The following is a 22,469-nucleotide window of genomic DNA, read 5'->3' on the forward strand; positions in this document are numbered from 1 at the left end:
AATTCTATGATAGAATTGGTCCACGTTATAACTTGTCCAATTCTTTTAGAAGATTTGTTATAATATGTAAATAAGAACTACATAAATGTTGAAACTGAAACAATAATTTGATTTTGTGAAATCTGCCCCAAAGAATAAATGAACAAAAAAAGGTGTATTATGAAATGTTATATAGCTTTAAAAGTTATGATTAAGAGCAATTATTAATACCAAAAATGTTACAAGGGTATTACATTTTAAAAGCAGGCTATAAAATGGCATGTGATTATATAATACCATCACACAGTAACACAGACCACAAGGTGATATAGAAAATTAGAAGTAATATTTGTGTTGCTAGGGAATTTTTTTTCCTCAGTATTTTTCACATTTCCTACTTATTAGGAAATCCATTAGCATTGAAAAAAGGGATGCACTTAAATGTACTGCCTTCCAAATCTGCTCCTCTGAAATGCACCAGGGCAGCAGGCACAGCCAGGGGCCTTCTGGGCGTATCTTCAGGACAGTGCCGCGGCGCGGCCCCCAAGCTGGCCCCTCGGCCTGGCTGTAGGTCTCAGCAGACCCTCTCTCCTAGTCTCCTGCCTCCCCACAGGCTCTGCCTCCACCTGGGCCCGCCTTTCTTCCCATACAGCTGTTTTCCTTCTTGTGAAGACACAAGGCACAGCTTTCCAATGGGACTCAGCTCCTGGATGCACACATCTGCTCTAGGTTCACCTCTTCCAGCCAGCAAGCACACACAGGGCAGAGGGGGACCCATGTCTCCTCATCTGGTATGCTGCAATAGAAATGGCCTTTAACCTTCATTGCTAAGCCTGATGAGTCTTGAGATTTTCCCACATATCCTTATTTATGGTTGATTCATAGAGCAGTGCAAGTACACATCTTCACGAACTGTTTTAACTCGGGGCTGTTCAAACAGGATGCCATCAACCACCATGAGCAAAAATAAAGTAATGGCTGAAATTTATATTGCATCAGGCACTATGCGAAGTATTTTATACACTTTAGTGCCTTAATCCTTAAAATAGCCCTATAAATATATTACTATTAACCACAATCTACAGGTGAAAAGACCGAGGCTTGAAGAGTGGAGGGCCTGGGCTCCTCCAGTTAGACACGGCAGAGCCAGGCCTACGGGAGCCCCTGGTCCTGGCGTGTGAGCTCTGCAGCCCTGCTGCCTGCCCTGTGGATGCGCTCTGCAGGGCGGCAGCAAGCCAGAGTGAGAGGCAGCTCCCAGCTGGAAGGAAGAACCAGTACCCCAACTCTCTGTTCTCAGGGCATCACCCTACACCCAGCTCACCTGAAAGTATAAACAACTGTTTTGTTGAATAAACATATGCAGGTACAGGCCAGCTCCGAAAACAAGTAATGCACCGTAACTAAGGTGAGTGCAAAAGGTTACCAGGGCCCAAAAGAAAGACCCATTAACACCAGCTAGGCAGGTCCGCAAAGACGGTCGCCCTGTGAGCAGTACTTAAATGTTACTTTAAACTTTTCACGCCACATTGGATTTAATTTTTAAAAATTTAAATTTTTTAATCGTTTATAATAAAGATCAAACTCATATATTTTGAATCATCATTAAAATTTTTAAAGTTGATTTTACCAGTGCCGGGCTAAGGCTACAGATGACACTGTAAAGATTTAGAATAAAGAGTTATAAAAATTTATTAGGAAGTCCGTAAAGATGAACTTAATCACCTCTCCCTCCTTTTCTGGAAGAATCGGGGCTTGGAGAGAAATGCTGTGTGGCCACAGCCCAGGGCCTGGCCGCCGAGCACAGAGCCGCGGGGCCGGGCTGCTGAGTACAGAGCTGAGGCCGTTGTGCTGTCCATTTCATCTGCGCTTCTAAACTGAAAGTTTAAAAACTCTTGAGAATTGAAAAAAAAAAAAAAGGGCCAGGCACGGTGGCTCACACTTGTGATCCCAGCACTTTACAGGGCTGAGGCAGGAGGATGGCTTGAGCCCAGGAGGTCAAGACCAGCCTGGGCAACACGGCAAGATCCCATCTCTACAGAAAAAAATAAAAATAAAAAATACCACACATAAATGAGACTGGATATTAAAAAATCAATGGCCGGGCGCGGTGGCTCACGCTTGTAATCCCAGCACTTTGGGAGGCCGAGGCGGGCGGATCACGAGGTCAGGAGATCGAGACCACAGTGAAACCCTGTCTCTACTAAAAATACAAAAAAATTAGCCGGGCGTGGTGGCGGGCGCCTGTAGTCCCAGCTACTCGGAGAGGCTGAGGCAGGAGAATGGCGTGAACTCGGGAGGCGGAGCTTGCAGTGAGCCGAGATCGGGCCACTGCACTCCAGCCTGGGTGATAGAGCAAGACTCCGTCTCAAAAAAAAAAAAAAAAAAAAAAAAAAAAATCAAGAGCCACCCGCCTAGGGAAAGTGAATGATCCAATGGCTTTCCAGAGGCAGGAGATTCCCTCGGCCACTGATGGCAAACCCCCCTGTTCTCACCCTGGACAGCCACCAGGCAGATGACAGGAGATGCCATCCCTGCCACGTCATCCATTACTAAAGCCCACCTGCCCAATGGCAATTCCTTAAGAGTTATGCAGAACACTGAATACTGCCTGGGACCAGATCCTGGACAGGACAAGCCATGGGCCCATATCGCTGGTTTTCTTTACCCCTGGTTACAGCAAGTGACTCTGAAAACACGGTTTCTACTCTAGTCGGCTTCACACTTCAGCTCGGTGCTGATATGAACGTGACCTGCCAATCAGGAGAGCTGGTTTTTTCATTTGGATTCTGCCATTCCTGGCTGTGTGACCCTGGGCAAGCCACTAACCCTTTCTGGGCTCTTTGTGTATCTGGGCCCTTCTCAGCATTTGTACATTTAGGAAACTACATCTCTAAGATCCCTTTGTTCTAATAGAAACATATACTGGTTCTTTTTTTTGAGACAGAGTCTCACTCTATCTCCCAGGCTGGAGTCCAGTGGTGCGATCTCGGCTCACTGCATCCTCCACCTCCCCAGTTCAAATGATTCTCCTGCCTCAGCCTCCTGAGTAGTTGCAACTACAGGCAGGCACCACCACACCCGGCTAATTTTTGTATTTTTAGTAGATAGGGGGTTTCACCATATTCACCAGGCCAGGCTGGTCTTGAACTTCTGACCTTGTGATCTGCCTGCCCGGGCCTCCCAAAGTGCTGGGATTACAGGCATGAGCCACCACACTTGGCCAAAACACATACTGGTCCTTTAGCTAAGAACGTAAATGGTGAGTAATAGAGTTATTAAGTATGTTAACAGATTTTCCAGTGCTTATGAGCCCTACACAATAAACCACCATTTCCCTAAACATATTAATACTTCTCTCTTAGGCAATTAAAGCATAGGGTATTAATAGCCCTTGCCCGTGAAGCCCAAACAGTACACTTGGCAGTGGGAGAGAAAAAAGACTCCACATTCCAGAAGCTCCCTGTGCCCCACAAGCACGTTGCTCCGAATTGTGCAGAAGGTGACGCAGCCTGTGTAGTGTGTGGTCAAGGGCGCAGGGGAGGCTGGAACCTAACTGGGTCACTGGAATGCCACCAGCTGCCTCTGGTAGCAGAGAACAGGGCTGAAGTACGGACTCTTCCTTCCAGTGGGGAGCTGCCTCTCACTCTAAAAATCAGAAAGACATAAGTAGAACTCTGTAAAAAAAAAAAAAAAAAAAAAAAAAAAAAATTACTGGGGCATAATCAATATAGTGAGACCAGGCCAGGTGCAGTGGCTCACACCTACAATCCCAGAACTTTGGGACTGTGGATCACCTGAGATGGTGAGGTGGGTGGATCAACAGAGGTCAGGAGTTCAAGACTAGCCTGGCCAACATGGTGAAACCCCGTCTCTACTAAAAATATAAAAATTAGCCAGGCATGGTGGTGCACGCCTGTGATCCCCACTATCCAGGAGGCTGAGGCAGGAGAATCGCTTGAACCTGGGAGGCAGAGGTTGCAGTGAGATGAGGCCACACCACTGCACTCCAGCCTGGGCAATAAAGCGAGACTCGGTCTCAAAAAAAATCAAAAAACAGAAAGAAAAATATGTATATATATAGTGAGACCAAAATTCTCAGAAAGCAAAGTGGGGTACAATTCACAGAGGAAAATAAAAAAGAAAGTGCACAGTGGGAGGTGGCACCGTGGCACTACACTTCTGTTTCTCTTTACATGGATGCACATGTAGGAAGGGAATGCGGCCCCAGGGCACCACGCTCATCTTTCCCTAGATCTAGCTTGGTGCACACGTAAGAGGGAAATAGGGCACCATGTTAATCTTTCCCTTGGTTTATACTGGTGCACACGTATGACTTGCTCCTGGTACAGAAATCCAGTGAAAACCACCACCACCACCGTGACAGAGAAATGCATTAAGGAAACCCTTATGAAACAGATGACTGCAGAAACCCTATGATCCAGAGTCCACACCACTTCTCCCAGCAAGTTTTGTTCATCTGAAGCAGTGACAGACACCCTACCCACCCCCCACACCCCACAAACCGAGCATAGGCCCGTGCAGGAGGGCCACCACCTGGGAGCTGGCCCAAGGGCGGCAGCAGGGCTCATGGGAGATTCTGGGCATTGAATCCTTGTGACTCTGGTGGGACCGATGAAACTGGCTGTGGGTTTTGACCCAATGCTCGTTGATATGGACACCAGGGAATCTGATGGAATTTGCAGCAAAATCCCGGAAGTGGATGGCCAGGCATGGGGTTTCTGGATAGCGTGACTTCTCTAGACAGAAACAAAGCCAATGTTTGTCTGAAAATGTAATAGATGCCCAACAGGACATCACAAGATTTACTTGTGAAAAGTGAGTATGCTTGCTGCAGTAGAACTAATTATTACAAAAGTCTGTGACTTTCCTTAAAATATATCCATCCAACAACCTGCTCAACACCAGGCATCGAAAGGACACAGCAGTGAACGGTCCTTGGCCTCAAAATATGTGTCAGGGATGGCAAAGTGTCAAGGAATTTGGAGAAAAATAAATACACAATAGAAGTAACAGGAATCCTATAACGTGAAGACTTATATTAGAGGCATGCATACACAAGGACAGACAAGAGTAGAGAAAAGGCATCAATTAGTTCCAGCTCAGGAATTGAAAAGGCAGCGGAAAAGGAAAGACTTCACAGAAAAGACGACAGAAGCTGTTTGTAGGAGACATCGGGACTCAAAAACCTTGGACAAAAATCATAAATTTCTCCTCAAACCCAAAGAGCCCTTCCAGCTGAACACTTGCAGGAATGTCACCTGATATAGTTTGGAAATTTGTCCCTATTGAAATCTCATGTTGAATTGTAATCCCCAGTGCTGGAGGCAGGGCCTGGTGGGAGGTGTTTAGATCCTGGGGGCGGATCACTCATGGCTGGGTGCTGTCTTCGTGATAGTGAGTTCTTCTGATATCTGGCCATTGAAGCGTGTGGCACTCCCCCTCACTCTTTGCTCCCGCCCTCGCCATGTGATGTGCCTGCTCCCACTTCACCTTCTGCCATGACTGGAAGCTTCCCGAGGCTGTCGCAGAAGCAGATGCTGGAGCCATGCTTCCTGTATGGCCTGCAGAACCATTAAACCTCTCTTCTTCATGAATTACCCAGTCTCGGGTATTTCTACATAGCAATGCAAGAATGGCCTAATACACCAACAGACCTGAGGGTGTGATACGGTTTGACTATGTCCCCACCCAAATCTCATCTTGCATTCCCATGTGTTATGGGACGAACCTGGTGGGAGATAATCGAATCATGGGGACAGTTCTTTCCTGCGCTGTTCTCCTAATAGTGAATAAGTCTCATGAGATCTGATGGTTTTATAAGGTGGAGTTTCCCTGCACAAGCTCTCTCTTTGCCTGCTGCCATCCACGTAAGATGTGACTTGCTCCTCCTTGCCTTCCACCATGATTGTGAGGCCTCCCCAGCCATGTGGAACTGTGAGTCCATTAAACCTCTTTTTCTTTCCAGTCTCGGGTATGTCTTTATCAGCAGCATGAAAACAGACTGATACGGGGTCAAACCGATTTTTCAAGAGTGAGGGAAAAGGGGAATATCAGAGAGCACTTTACATGTTAGATCTTAAGACTCACTGAACTTGAAAGCTGGAAAGAACCAATTAAAGAATTTCCAAGTATGGCAGACCATCTAGGGATGTACCCTAAAAATACAGGACCCCTGAAGATGGAGCTCACACTGAAGACAGTAAGAAACAGAAATGCGAGTCAGGGACGCTTAGCAACCAGGTCCTTTTACCATTAGAGGAAGAGAGAAGGGTGAGGGAGGAAACAGCAGGAGCACTGGGGAAGAAATCAAGGCTCAGTTAGTCTAGAACGGGGCTGGGAATCTGAATGCTGACCAAGCGCCCTGGTGATTCTGAGTACAGGTGAGAACAGGACTTGCAGGCAGGGGGACTGCAGGAACAAAGCTGTCACAAATCAAAACAGATGCAGAACCAGATGCAGAACCACGCAGCTGAGCTGAGAAACCAAGACATTACCCAGGGGAGGAAATGAGCTGCTCTGTCACTGCCCTTCTGTGACATCAGTCTTTTCACTGACGAGGATCCCAGCCACTGGGGCAATGCTTCCATGTTAGAAGAGGCAAAGCCGGTCCTCTTTGTCACCATGGCACTCCCAGAGGTCTCCAGAGGAAGACTAAGACTCATCTCTTATCTACATGAGAAAGAGGGGGGTACCAATACACAGGGAGAGTCCGTGGGAAACGCAGAAGCACTTACAGACCTCAGGTCGCGGTTCCTCATCCCTGCCCATGCTAAGCCATAAGCACACCCCCCAGGAAGAACTCCAGCTCCTCCTCAAAGGAGAACCCCAGAAAGCGAGCAAGGACCCCAGAAATCCTTGTCCTGCCTAAGCACAGGGAGCTATGACAGAGTCCTGTCCCACAGGAGGAAACACACACAAATCAGTTCGTCCCTCAGAGGAAAGTCAGCAACTGTGACAGTCCCCACATTTTCAGAAAGATAGCGCAGCTGCATTATGGAGTAACGATGCAGGTACCGGGCATTTTCCAGGGAATTAATGACTGAGAGGAGCGAGGGCCTGAGGCAACGCCAGGAGCCATTAACCCTTCCCAGCCACCACTCGCCAGGAGAGCTGGAGCTCCAGAGCGAGGGACGGGGGCTTCCGACTGTGCAGGAGGAGGCCAGACTCGATTAATAGTCACAGAAGGCAGGGGCAGGGCTGCAGTCCACAGCCAGTGGAGCACTTCCCGGCGTCTCTCCTGGTCTGTGCAGATGCGCACAGGCGGGCTGCTCGCAGCTGGAACCATGGGGCCCAGGCTGTTCAGGATGGAGCTGTCCTGATTTTCAGGACATCTCACCCCACAGAGACATGGCATGGCAACAGCACGGGTGCACTCTTTCCATGTGTGTCTGCACAAAACTGTACACTTCAGGTGCAAGAGCATATCCATGGCACATGCCTCAGAGCTGAACTGCAAATTCAAAGGAGAGGGAAGCCAGCAGAGAGAGGCAGACGTGCAGGTTTCAGTTCCGATTCTGCCACACACCAGCTACACACTGCGTGGGGCCACCTGCCTCACCAGAAAACGTGTTCTGCTGAGTGAGGCAGCAGGTGGGAAGCAGCCTTAACCGGCCCTGCTCCACGACGAGCTGCCTCCTCCAGCCACTCACCCACCTCCCCGACTCCACAACCTCGGCCAACTGTGAGCCCTGGGAAGAGTGTGAGGGCAGGGCCTGCTTTACTGATCTCAGTGCCAGCACCGCCCACACAGCCGGCTCCGGGGAGGCTCCAAACAGACCCAGGGCAAACAGCAGCCAAAGAACTGCACAATACCACCACAAGACAGGGACAAGGAGGATGCTGGGAGACCGGGACAGGGAGGACACCACGAGACAGGGACAGGGAGCACGCCGGGAGACGGGGACAGGGAGGACGCCGGGAGATGGGCACAGGGAGGACGCCGGGAGACGGGGACAGGGAGGACGCCGGGAGATGGGGACAGGGAGGACGCCGGGAGACGGGGACAGGGAAGACGCCGGGAGACGGGGACAGGGAGGATGCTGGGAGACAGGGACAGGAAGCACACCGCAAGATGGGGACACAGAGAATACTGTGAGATGGTGTATTAGTCTGTTCTCATACTGCTGTAAAGAACTACCTGAGGCCGGGTACGGTGGCTCACGCCTGTAATCCCAGCACTTTGGGAGGCCAAGGCGGGCGGATCACCTGAAGTCAGGAGTTTGAGACCAGCCTGGTAAACATGGCAAAACTCTGTCTCTACTAAAAATACAAAAATTAGCTGGGCATGGTGGCCTGTGCCTGTAATCACTTGGGAGCCTGAGGCAGGAGAATGAACCTGGGAGGCAGAGGTTGAACCTGGGAGGCAGAGGTTGCAGTGAGCCAAGATCACGCCACTGCACTCCAGCCTGGGTGAGAGAGTAAGACTTTGTCTAAAAAAAAAAAAAAAAAAAAAAAACTACCGATACTGGGTAGTTTATAAAGAAAAGAGGTTTAATTGACTCACAGTGCCACAGGCTATACAGGGGACATGGCTGGATAGGTCTAAGGCAACTTACAATCACAGCAGAAGGGTGAATGGGAAGCAGGCATATCTTCACATTGCGACAGGAGAGAGCATGAAGGGGGATGTGCCACACCCTTTCAAACAATCAGACCTGTGATAACTCACTCACTGTCACGAGAACATCAAGGGGGGAATCCACGCCCATGATCCAATCACCTCTAACCAGGTCCCTCCCTCAAAACTGGGGATTACAATTTAACATGAGATTTGGGTGCGGACACAGGGCCAAACTATACCAGATGGTAATACTAATAGTACTATGAATATCTGCTTGTCCATTTCACCATTTCACTAAACACTGAACTCAGGACACGAATATCTGTTCAGTTTTTGTGTACCTAGCACATAAAAAAGAAGCATTAAAGAGTTCTGTTAATCTACAAAGTAAGCATTTGTTGAGTGGATGAATGAATGAACAGCTCAACAATGTCACATGCCTTTACCAGAAACAGAAAGACAAAACCAGCAAGTCAAAAACACAGATTCATACCTATCATATGGATTCACACACACACAACTGCAGGCAAGTGTGGAGATACATGAGGTGTGTAATAAAACATACTGTTGACTCAAAAAAATAAGATCCTGGGAAACTAACCTGAGTAATTATCAGGAACTCTTCAATTTAGAAGAAAGGAAACAGAAAAACTGGAAAGCTTCTTTAAAATAATTAATTGAATGTTACTTCGTTCCAAAAAAAAAAAAAAAAACAAATTAAGGCAGATTAAAACACTTTCTGTCATTTTGGGCAATTCATTCTTTTTGGTTTTTTTGTTTGTTTTGAGACAGAGTCGCTCTGTCACCCAGGCTGGAGTGCAGTGGTGTGATCTCGGCTCACCGCAACCTCCACCTTCCCAGTTGTCAAGCAATTCTCGTGCCTCAGCCTTCCAAGTAGCTGGGATTACAGGTGCCTGCCACCACACCCAGCTAATTTTTGTATTTTTAGTAGAGACAGGGTTTCACCATGTTAGCCAGGCTGGTCTTGAACTCTTCACCTCAAGTGATCCACCCACCTTGGCCTCCCAAAGTGCTGGGACTACAGGTGTCAGCCACCACACCTGGCCTCTTTTTATTTCTTCTATTTTGATAACTTTGGTACCAGTGGTTCTTCATTAATGTCATTACCAAATGGAAATGCCATTACTGCATTCTGGCTAAGAGCAGGTACACAGTAATTTGCTCATAACTATCATGCTTTCCATGGCCCCATTTTGTGTTCAATTCCTGGGTTTCTGCTGGCTTCTGCTTCCTGGAGCTGCATTTGGAAGGCAGACTGGCATGCCTCCCATCCTATCTCTGTGCCACTGTCACCCATGTGGGTTTTACTCCCCAACTCCCCTGTAGGCACCATCCCTGAAACCACAGGCCATCTTCATGGTGGGTCCTCCTTCCCTTTCAGGTGGCCATTGGTAACTATTTTTATAAATAAGTAATTCCCTTCTCATATTTTTGCCAGTAGAAAAGTAACGCACATACATATATATACATTCTGAAAACAAAATATTAGAAAGAAAAGAATTTTACATCCTGAATAGATGTTGCCCCCACCTTGTCCCAATCTGAGGTTTTGCTTTCTCAGGTTTCAGTTACCTGTGGTCAAGTGTAGCACAAAAATATTAAATGAAAAATTCCAGAAATAAGCAATTCATAAGTTTAAATCACACACCATTCTGAGTAGTGCGGTGAAGTCTGGAGCCGTCCCACTCCATCCCACCCGAAACATGAGTCATCCCTTTGATCAGCCTATCCATGCTACAGAAGCGACCTGCCCCTGAGCCACCCACACGGTCTGTTCCTGACACCTTTGATCAGCCTATCCATGCTACAGAAGCGACCTGCCCCTGAGCCATCCACACTGTCTGTTCCTGACATCCAACCATCAACACCGTATGGCTTGATGATCTGGATCACCCAAAACAGATACTCCTGCTTCTGACATATCCTCAGAAGGTCAATAATAGCCTAACGCTACATTACAATGCCTATGTCATTCCCCTCACTTCATCTCATCATGCAGGCCTTATACTATTGCACTTCTTCTCAAGAGAACGGGTGAGTGGCCGGGCGCAGTGGCTCACGCCTGTAATCCCAACACTTTGGGAGGCTGAGGCCGGCAGATAACCTGAGGTCAGGAGTTTGAGACCAGCCTGGCCAACATGGTGAAACCCCATCTCTACTAAAAATACAAAAATTAGCTAGGCGTGGTGGTGTATGCCTGTAATCCCAGCCACTCAGGAGGCTGAGGCAGGAGAATCACTTCAACCTGGGAGGCGGAGGTTGCAGTGAGCTGAGATCGTGCCATTGCACTCTAGCCTGGGCAACAGAGTGAAACTCTGTCCCAAAAAAAAAAAAAAAAAAAAAAAAAAAAAAAAAAAAAACACTAGAGGAAGGGTGAGTATAGTACAGTAAGGTGTTCTGAGAGACAGAGACCACATTCGTATAACTTTCATAACCAATAATCATTGTTCTTTTTTTATTAGTTATGTTGTTAATCTTTTGTTGTGCCTAATTTATACCTTAAACTTTACCTATATGTAAGTATAGGAAAAAACATGTTATGTTTAGGGTTCAGTACTCGCCAAGGTTTCCTGGCATCCACTGCGTGGTCTTGGAACACATGCCCTGTGAATAGCATCTGAAGATAACCCTTGGCTCAATTTTTAGTCCTTTTTGGCCTATTTTCTTCCAGTCTTTATTCTAAGGAGAGATTCAATTGTGCACTTTGCTTTTTTACAACACGTTGATCATACTGTAAACACAATTTTAACATCCCACCGAATCATCTAACGATTCTTAAGTTGTCATGTTTCTTCGGAGTCTGTAACTTTTAATGAGTGTAATAACGGAATACTATTCACTGTGAGTAATCAGATTAAGCCTGAGGGAAGTGTATGAATCTGCCATTACAAATGGCAACTTCATATTGTTCAACCTAACATTCACACATTTTGATATTCTGATTGCTTGTAAGTTTTTATGACTATAAGTATCATTATAATTAATATTCTTTGTGTATAATGATTTTTCCTAGGTTTGGGAACAGGAATTACAGATTGAGTACATAAACATTTATTTATTAAGCTCTAAGGATATATCACTGAATTAGTTGCCAATGACTATGCCGACTTTAAATCTTTATTGACATACGAGAGCCTATGCAGGCCTGCATATTCTTCGACAGCTATTTGAATGCCATTTCCCCTGTGTGATCAGATAAGCTGGACAGAAGCCCTAGACCATGTCTCACATGGCCTCCTGCACATTTTCCCACTGTCAAAGACAATGCACATCTTTGCAATCACCACAGCATCTCATTTTAATCTCCACTTTAGCAATGAGGAAAACGGAGTCCAGCAAGGGGAATCCATGTGCTCAAGGTCACATGGTTACTGCCAGGCCATGAACCGTATCTAGATCTCCTGAGTGTCCACTACAGTGGCCAGAACAGCAAAAGGGTTCCATCTGTATCCCTGCCTGGATCAAGTGGCAGTGACAGATCAAGTGGCCTGGGTCAAGTGGGGATGAGGTTGTGACCCAGCCCACATTCACCTAGAAAGAGTTCTACAAGCAATTAAAGAAGTAATACACAGGCCCAAGAAGGAGGGGTAGTGGTGACCACATATCCTTGCTTCTCAATTGCTCATAAAGCCAAATCTATATAACCACAAGAGCCAGACAAGACTATGAAAGTCATGCCAAACAGAGGAAGTTTAAATTACTGAACACAATCAATAATATAGACGGATAATATTCTTTGATTTGAAGATAGACTTAAATCCAAATGAAAGTTTTATTTTGTTTATGTGGCATTAATTTCTCAAATGTTGCTGGAAAATCAGAGCAAAACGGTTATAAAACTAAGAATAGGCTTAGTAATTATCATGTATACATTTGTCAAAAATAGTTACCTGATTATCATATTTAAGAGACTGCGTCCCAACCAAAAACCGAATGGCATCTGTTTCTGCAGTTTGAGGTGTTAAGGCACGTGCCTGCAGGAGGGAAGAAAAATACATGCACATTTATGAAGTTAGATTTAATACAGATTAAAAAGGCAGTTTATCTCATCTACTGTTGATAAAGTACAAATTAGTACAGTGTCTGGAAAGCAATTTAGAAATACGTATTAAAAGCCTTCGACTTTTGCACACTTTCAACACAATTCCACTTCAAATTTGCATATGGAAATCACTGTAAATGGGTACAAAATTAAGCAATAAAGATGTAAATTATCTACACATCAATGTTTAAATTATTTTTTAGTAAAACTATTATTTCAACAGTAAAAGACTGGTTAAACAAATTATACTTCAACAATACAGCAGAAAATAGCTTCCAGCAATAGCAGAGTAGGGGGTTTAAACCAACTCTTCTGCAGATAACAACTAGAAAAACTAAAGGAATAACCTGAATCTGTTTCACAGCCTCAGAGAACTACCAAGGCAACGAAGAAATGCCAAGATCCAGGACAGGAGGAAGCCTAGTGGGGAAGCCCAGCACCTGGTCACTCTTCACCTAAAGGCACCTGCCAGTCTGGAAAGCCTGGCTGATAGGATGATGCTGACGAGAGCTTTGACAGACTTGTGGAGCTCAGGGCACAAAAGCCCGAGCTCAGGGCCCACCCGGGAGAAGAGCCTGTAAAGCACTAACCCCACCGGTGTACAGCCCAGGAGTAAAGGCAAACGAGAATCAGACCAACCTGCCCAGGCTAAAGCTCCAAGTCATCTCAATCCTGATTGGAGCAGGCCAGTGCTCTTAGTCTAGCCAGCCTCCTGCCAGAAGTCAATCCTCTGGGAGAAGATAACATCCCAAGTCTCTAAAATCTGACACCGAAAAATGTTCAACATTTAATCAAAAATAGCCAGTCATAAGGCTAAGCATGGTGGCTCACACCTCTAATCTCAGCACTTTGGGAGACTGAGGCAGGAAGACCACTTGAGGCCAGGAGTTCTGGCCAATCAATCTGGGCAATATAGCAAGACTCTATCTCTGCAAAAAAAAATCGTAAAAATTATCTGGGCATGGTGGCTCGTGCCTGTTGACTTAGCTGCTCAAGAGGCTGGGGCAGGAGGATCACTTGAGCCCAGGAGGTTGAGGTTACCATAAGCCATGATCACATCACTGCACTCTAGCCTGGGCGACTGAACAAGACCCTAACTAAAATAAAATAAAATGAATAATTAATTAAAATAGCCAGTCATACAATAAGACAAAACCACATGATCAAAAACCAAAAGAAACAACAACCAACAGAAAAAGGGCTACAGAGGATTCAAACAGGTTCTCTGGGAAGCAAGCTCTAAAGCTCCAAAGGTATGTAAAGGAGACTTACTAGAGAGTGCTCTTGGGAACTATTCCATGTTGGGAGGAAGGAGGAAGGGCTGGGAGGGAGAAGATGAAATGCATCACATCTGCAATGGAGGCCTCAGCCAATCCAATGGGGAGCTCTGGAGCTGGACGGCCCTTCAGAGTTAAGGCCAGATGGCCAGGATTTTATACCACCCAACCCCTACCCCCATGGGTCAGTCACTGGATGCAGGCTGTCCCTGAGGAGGGGTGTGACCTTGGGCAAAGTGCCTCTGTTCAGCTGAGGGCAATTACTGGAGCAGGGCCCAGCTGAGAGCTATCAGCCTCCAACTATCTCAGAAGTGGCTGGATTTCCTGAAAGAGAAATGTAGGCTGTATCCAACAGCCTGAATTGCAATAGCTATGGTTAATATGTTTAATAATTAGAAGATAAAACTAAGATCTCAGGTGATGAATCTGAGGCTTAGAGGAAAAAGTTGTACAACTGGTTACTAGAGCTGTGACTAGCACTGCAGGCTTATAAATTCAAATCCATCTGTTTTAGGACAAGCATTAACTGCACCTGGATCAAGTCCCTGTGGCCAGCATAATAATGGCCCTCCACCCATATCCACATTCCAATCCCCAGAACCTGCGAATGTTAACTTACGCAGTAAAGGGACCCTGCTGATGTGCTTAAATTAAGGACCTTGAGATGAGGAGGCTATCCTGGATTATTTAATTGCATGGGTCACTGAAATCAGAAAACCTTCCCTGGCTGTAGCCCCAGAGAAATGTGACCACAGAAAAGAAAATCAGAGAGGTGGAGAGGCAGGAGAACAGGGTCTGGAGGCAGGGAACCTAAGGCCAATTCACGCTGACTTCCTAGAACTAAACTGAAAGGAAAATCCTAATTTTCCACACCCAAGTAACAAAAGGACCAGAGGTTACACCCTTTGCAAACCCTCACCTTTTCTGCATGGCAGTAGGGAAATTGAAAGTACCTCTGATTGGTTGCTTTTTGCAACTAATCAGACGTTTGCATAAGGCTGTAACTTTGTAACTTCACTGTAGCCTCTGATTGGTTGCTTTCTACAACCAGTCACACTGATTGTGGGCCATCACTTCATTTACATGGGGTAAACACCAAGTGGCCAGTGGGAAACCTCTAGCGGGTATCCGGACCCGAGAAGATTCTGCATTCAGGGCCCTTGAGCGGCTGCTCGGCCCAATCCCACCCCATGGAGTGTACTTTCATTTTCAATAACTCTCTGCATTTGTTGCTTCATTCTTTCCTCACTTGGTTTTGTCCAATTCTTTGCTCAAGATGCCAAGAACCTGGACACCCTCCACCAGTAACAACAGCACCTGTGAGGAGGATCCAGTGGCTGTTGCTGGATTTGGAGATGAATGAGGGAGTTGTTAAAGCAAACTAAATATGGCCTGAGAAGGACTCCATGCTTCTATATTTGAGTCCTGGTGGATTAAACATAACCTACCTTAATATGCAGACAAGATTGAGAACCTAACTTAGGAGTATGCACCTGTAACACTTGAGTCTTGGCCAATCCCAGCAGCCATACTTCAACCACTCATACACCACTGAGTGTTCAAACTGTGTTCCAATAAGGCAAATGCCAGCCTGTAGCCCAGCCAGCTGTTTCTGTACCTCACTTCCCATTTCTGTATGTCACTTCCCTTTATTTGTTTATAAATTTGTTCTGACCACAAGGCATCCCTGGAGTCTCTCTGAATCTGCTGTGATTCTGGGGGCTGCCCAATTCACGAATTGATCATTGTTCAATTTAACTCCTTTAAATTTGATGCAGCTGAAGTTTTTCTTGTAACAGAGTCCATGAGCCAAGGAACGTGGGTGCCTCTGAAAATTAAAAAAGGTGAAGACACAGATTCTCCCCTGGTGCCTCCAGGAAGTAACAGAGACCTACTTATGTCTTGACTTTAGCCCAGGGAGATTCATTTTGGGTTTCTGACCTACGGAACTGTAAAATAATAAAATTCTGTTATTTTGAGCCACTACGTTTATGGGAATTTGTTATGGCAGCAACAGGAAACTAACCCTGCATCCTACAGTTCACTAAACGCCCCCATTCGGTCACACCCCCTTCCCATACGAAGCTCTGAATACACCTGACACCCACTTCCCACCTCCTCGGCAGTCACATCCAACTCTTACATGTTCTTTCCGGTGTTTTGATTCATTTCTTTCAAAACCAGGTAAGAGAAATAAGTGAACGGTTGCCCTGACCATTTACTCTGCCTAGTTTTGACTTGGTTTCCACAACTAGAGCAAAACAATGACATCTCTTGGGTATCCAATGCAAAAAAGTTGAGAGAGAACAATTTCATGAACTATTCTTAGAAAACATAACCAATATTAATCTATGTTCCCAACCTTCCCAAAATAGCAGCACAAAACTTCAACAGCTAAAATACATTTCAATAAAACCAAGAATACACATGTCTAGAGCAACATTCCCATGATTAGACACTTGGAGAAAATAGCTGTGTGAGCCAATTCGACTCTTCAAGATACACTTAAGGGTCCCACTATTGGTATTCCTCTACCCTCTGCTGCAACTTCCCTGGACAATTTTTGGAGCTTTAGACTCATAAAGTTATAGGCCTTCTGCCAAAAATGTGCATATATGCGCAGAAAATTTTGCATATAATTATCAGCAAATTCACAGAGCCTCTGACTCTATCCAATTTAAACAGCTCTGGCTTGGAGAACGATGACTCTGATGAGGAGGAGGGCAAGCCATTCCTGAAAGACAAAGCGCTGACTGCTCCAAGGCTGAACCCCAGGTCAGGAAAGAGAACACCGGGATAGGTCCACCTTCAGACAAGAACACCAAGATTTTCAAATGCAGGACTGTGTTATCACCCTAGATGTTAAAAAGCCCAAAAGGCCCCAAAAATAGCACCCAGGAGAGGACCCACCTGAAAGGGAATTATTATTTTCCACAGAAAAGCTCGTCTATGCCTCAAGTCAGTGATGAAGGGTTGCCTAGCAGCAGGTGCTGTGGAGGCATCAAAGAGGTATGAGGTGCCACCTCTGCCCTCAAGAAACTTGGACTCCCATCAGGAGAGAGGAGACAAAGACTCAAAAAGATTAAAAGACAAGATGATAGACGATTAAGTATCAAAAACACTGGCACAGACCATAATAACAACATATTAACATTTATCAAAATGAACCCAGGAGCTCAAAGTTAGACAGAAGGCAGGATTAAATGCCATCACTTTAAAATAGAAGAAAACCAAAAATAAGTAAATTGTATCAGTGGCTACTACATTGAAAAATGAAGGGCAATTCAGAAAATGCAGAAGCTGCTTGAGTGACAACAATGAACCAGCATTCAATTTACTCCACTCTAAAGCAATTTGCAGAGCCGAGAGCTGCATACCTGGAGAGGAATCATGGTAAGCAAGCAGAAAAACAAGTCTAAATAGATCATCTGTTTCAGACGGAGTGAAGAGGCTGCAGTTTTAGAAAAGCATTGCAAACTATCATATTCAAGCTCATACAAGAAAAGACACTTCTTTAAAAAAAAAAAATGGAAGCAGAGAATCATTTGTATAGACATATCTAAAATGTATCTTTAAAAATCACAGTGAAATAAAAAGTTTAAGAGCTTCCCCAAAATTATTTAATTTGGGCCATTGTGGTGACAGATCTATGTATAAATTCTACCTCTTTGATTAAAGTAATGATAAAATGACCACTAAGTCTAGTCAGAATGATCGTTTTACAGGTGTTCCAATGACCTTATTATAAAAGATAAAATTTTCATGGTATATGTCAAAAAACATTTTCACATATTCTGTCTTGGTTCATCCTCATAATTCAATGAAGTACACAGGAAGACAGGATGAGGATTATTCCCATTTAGTACATAAAGAAACTGAGGACCAGCAAGGTCATGTGACTTCACCTCTGCCTTGAAGCTACTAAAGGAGAAAAAGAACCCACACTCCCATTGTTCAGCCCCGCTATGGCTCTCTCCTGGTAAAGTAGGGTAGACGGCAACACAAATGGCACATTTGGTAGAAGCTGGAACACAGGTCCCTTTATAATAAAAATGCTGTGCGTTTTCCCCAATTCTCATAAAGGACAAGGCGAGGCCAGACGCAGTGGCCCACGCCTGTAATCCCAACACTTTGGGAGGCCGAGGCGAGCGGATCACCTCAGATCAGGAGTTCGAGACCAGCCTGGCCAACATGGTGAAACCCTGTCTCTACTAAAAATACAAAACTTAGCTGGGCATGGTGGCAGGCACCTGTAATCTCACCTACTCAAGAGGCTAAGGCAGGAGAATTGATTAACCTTGGAGGCAGAGGTTACAGTGAGCCGAGGTCATGCCAGTGCACTCCAGCCTGGGCGACAAGAGTGAGACTCCATCTCAAAAAAAAAAAAAAAAAAAGAAAAAAAGAAAAGAAAGGCCAAGGCGTTTTTCTCATAAAGCCAAATTTCTAGTCTGCCACCACCTGTAGGGAACCAAACCAGGCAAAGGAATTGGAAATGCTGAGAGTTCAGGATCGTAGCAGGAAAGAACCATCAGGAACCTTATGACTACTTAGAGAAGGTAGAAATATCAGTACCTATACATATTAACTGAGCACATGCTGTTCTCTTGGGGAAACTCAAAATTGTATTCATTTGCTTACTAGGTTAAGCAAGTAAGTGGTTACCAGAAACAGGTAGCAAACCATGTCCATTAAAGCTTTGCTATCAGAATTCCCCACTTAGAAGGTTTAAGGAGGGCAGGTGGAGAGGGGCTGCAGCTTGAAGCAGGGGAGACACAGGCCAGGGGCAGATGAACCTGCTCTCCAACACTGAGAGTCTCCCTCCAGAAAGGACCGCTACAGAGCGCTGCTCACCAATCACTAAGACGACCCTCAGAAAGGGGAAAGTGCGGGGGGAAAGGGGAGGGGGAAGGAAGGAGACGAGAAGGGAGGAGGGAGGAAGAGAAGAGAAGAAAAAAAGGAAAAGAAGGAAAGGGGGCAAAGTGCTAACTTCCCCATTCTGTGTTACCTAAATACCCATTTCTCATCTCCTACACCCAAAAGAAAAAATGCAATCAAAGCATTGAAGTGCATTAAAAGGAAAATAAACCCTCCAGGAGAACTGAGGTGATGATGCTCTGTTTCTGAGAGCCCAGAAGCCCTAACACACATTCATTCATTCGCTCCTGCACTTACCCGTTGAAGTCCAAGCCTTTCCACGTAGCTAAGGGGCTTTCATTCCACCCTCGCCTCCTCCATTTTGTATCGCCTGGGGTAGATATTACCTGTAATCTCTTCGCAAGCCCCTGGTGCAAGCCCAGCCCCCTAAGCTGCAACGAAAGAACTCACTTCACAGGTCCCCAAGGAAACAGAGCCATCTCTGGCTTGCAGGAAACCCCCAGGAAACCCCCATAGCAGCCATTCTGCTCTCACCTCTCCCTCTTTTCTGGCTTCTTAGTTAACAGCTCACATGTCCCCTTCTCCTTGGAAAAAAAAAAAAAAACTGTCTTTGACTCAATGTCCCTCCCAAACTACTGCCCTATCTCCGTCCTTCCACTCACAGCAGATGTAACGATGGGTAAGCAGGCGAGGAGTGCTCTTCCAGCCCTTCCAGCCAGCTGCGCCCGGTTCCTCACACTGTGCTGAGCTGACCTCCACTCAGTCACCAGAGTCACCCAACTGTCAGACCCAACAGCCGCCTCCAGCCCCAATCCTGCCCAAGCCCTCGGACTCCCTCACACGGGCACCTCCACCCTCTGACCCTGCCCAAGCCCTTGGACTCCCTCACACGGGCACCTCCACCATCCGCACACCCTGCAAAGCCTTCCCAATCGCCTCCTGCTCTTCTTTCTCCCTTCACCTGCATTTTCGCTTCTGGAGTTCAATTCTGACTTTTCTCACCCACACCTTCCTCTTAGGCACGCTCCCTTTTCTGTAAGTTAGGCCCCTGCTTTCCAGATGCGAATCTGGTGCCCAGGCACCTCCTCAACTGCGCGAGCCAGACCTGCACTAAGCGCCCCTGGGCACGTCCACTCAACTAAGCTTGGACCTCAACTACCTTTCTGGTCCCTGTCCCTCCCCAGTCCCCCAGCCCCTTTCAACACACAGGGATGAGCCCCTCCCTCCCAACCTGCCCCATTCATACACATGGCAGTGGGGAGGGGAGGGGGGAGGGGGTAGTGAGCCCCTCCCCCACAGCTTGCCCCATTCATACACAAGGGAATGAGCCCCTCCCACCCAGCCTGCCCCATTCATACACACAGGGGTGAGCCCTCCCCAACAGCCTGCCCCATTCATACACAGGGGGATGTGCCCCTCCCTCCAGCCTGCCCCATTCATTCATACACATGGGGGTGAGCCCCTCCCCCACAGCCTGCCCCATTCATACACAGGGGGATGTGCCCCTCCCTCCAGCCTGCCCCATTCATTCATACATATGGGGGTGAGCCCCTCCCTCCCAGCCCCACACCCAATACCTGGGCTCTGGCTCTTCCAGCGCTCTCCATCCCCACCCTCCTCTCCCCATTCGGTGCTTAAATTACATTTTAACAACCTCTTAACCAATTTTCCCGACTGAGTTCATGTTCCAGTTTACCCTAAAGCTCGCCACAAAAGCTACTTTATCAAGTCAAATCTGGACTTCAGGTTTTAAGCGGTGGGCTGAAGACTTCATTTCTTTCCTCTCAGACTCTGGGAAATCACACAAAAGCAGGAAGGAGAAGGAGATCACTCCACTGCACTCCAGCCTGGGCAACAGAGCAAGACGCTGTCTCAAAAAAAAGAAAAAAAGAAGAAAAAACAGAAATATAAACGCCATCTACAGTGAAACTTAGAAACATCTATAATCCAAAGGCATAGTATCTGAAGACAGATGGCATTGGCTGCTGAGGTCAGGAAGGAGCAGGTGCTGGAGGCGCGGGCTGGGGGAGCCACAGCCCCGCACACCCCGGGGAGCATCCCTAGACCACGTGCATGCCCTGGAAGCAATGCTGAAACCCTGGAGGGGACGACAGCAACAGGCGCCCAGGCTGGGGGCAGGTGCTTCCCACACACCACATGGTAGGAAGGAGAGTAGGGCAGGCAGGGCCACCTGGTGTCTTCTCAGGAAGCTGTTTCTGGCTCTTCAAGCTGAGGGGAGAGGTGCTGCATCCTGGGCGGCCTGCATCTGCCCTTCTCCTTGGGCTTGGGGTAAATGACAGCTCAAAGAATTTCCTCACAAACACAACAGTATGTTGTCAGCATTCCTGCCAGCCTGCGATGGGGCCTGGGCCCAGCTCCACATACAGATCCTGCTGGACCAGGAAAGATTCACCATGAAAAGACCAGCGATCAAAAGAAACGAGCATAGGCGCCGAGCATAGGCACTACAAAGGGAGATGGGCAGGGAAGAAAAACAGAAAAAGACATCAAAGGATGGAAAACACAAACCGGGAAGTATTGACACAGGATAGCTGAAAACTGTAATCAAACATATCGACAAAAATCATAAAACTTAATGGAGGAATCATCTTTCTAAAAACAGGGAAGAGAGGAAAAGAAAAGCAGCCAGGCATGGTGGCTCATGCCTATAATCCCAATACTTTGGGAGGCCAAGGTGGGCGGATGGCTTGAGCACAAGACTTTGGGACCAGCCTGGGCAACATGGTGAAATCCCATCTCTACATAAAATATAAAAGTCAGCCAAGTGTGGAGGTGTGCACCTGTAGTCCCAGCTACTCAGGAGGCTGAGGTGGGAGGCTTGAGCGCCAAGGCTGCAATGAGCAGAGACTGCACCCTTGCACTCCAGCCTGCTTGACAGAGTGAGACCGTGTCTCAAAAAAATAAATAGATAAGAAAAGAAAAGAAGAAGACACAGAATGGGGTAAAGATTTGCAAATATCCATCTGTCAAGGGATTAATAACCACAACAGATAAGAAGCTCAGACAACTCAATAGCAAAAAAAACCAAACAAACAAACAAAAAAAACACCAAAATAACTCAATTAAAAAATGGGCAAAAGATCTGAATAGACATTTCTCAAAAGAAGACGCACAAATGGCCAACAGTTCTCTGAAAACATGCCCAACGTCACTAACTGTCAGCGAAATGCAAATCAAAACCACACTGAGATATCATGTCACCCCAGTTAGAATAATTTTTATTGAAAAGAAAATAGCAGATGCTGGCAAGGATGTAGAGAAAGGGAGCCCTCATACACTATTAATGGGAATATAAATTAGTACAGTCATTATGTAGAAGAGTATGGCATCTCCTCAAAAAACTAAAAATACAGCTACCACATCATCCAGCAATCCCACTACTGGGTAGATATCCAAAGGAAAGGAAATCAGTATGTTGAAGAGATATACCTGCACCCCGGGGTACACTGCAGCATTGTTCACAATAGCCAAGACATGGAATCAACCTAACTGCCCATCAACAGATGAATGGATAAAGAAAATGTGCTATACATACACAGTGAAATATTACTCAGCCATAAAAACAAATAAAATTGCCATGGACAGTGGCTCATGCCTGTAATCCCTGCACTTTGGGAAGCCAAGGCAGGAGGATTGCTTGAGCTCAGGAGTTTGAGACCAGCCTGGGCAACAT

General features: G+C 46.3%; 1 protein-coding gene across 1 annotated transcript in view; it reads right to left on the reverse strand.

Annotated features, from left to right (window-relative positions):
- The window catches only part of EIPR1 (EARP complex and GARP complex interacting protein 1), a 174,698-nt gene that overhangs the window by 147,646 nt on the left and 4,583 nt on the right, over positions 1-22,469 (reverse strand). Inside the window, exon 2 of the mRNA XM_030799727.1 lies at positions 12,472-12,555. Coding sequence (XP_030655587.1) covers positions 12,472-12,555 — 84 coding nt within the window. The remainder of the gene's footprint in view (positions 1-12,471; positions 12,556-22,469) is intronic.

Source organism: Nomascus leucogenys, chromosome 19 (assembly GCF_006542625.1).
Source record: "Nomascus leucogenys isolate Asia chromosome 19, Asia_NLE_v1, whole genome shotgun sequence".
Taxonomy (NCBI): domain Eukaryota; kingdom Metazoa; phylum Chordata; class Mammalia; order Primates; family Hylobatidae; genus Nomascus; species Nomascus leucogenys.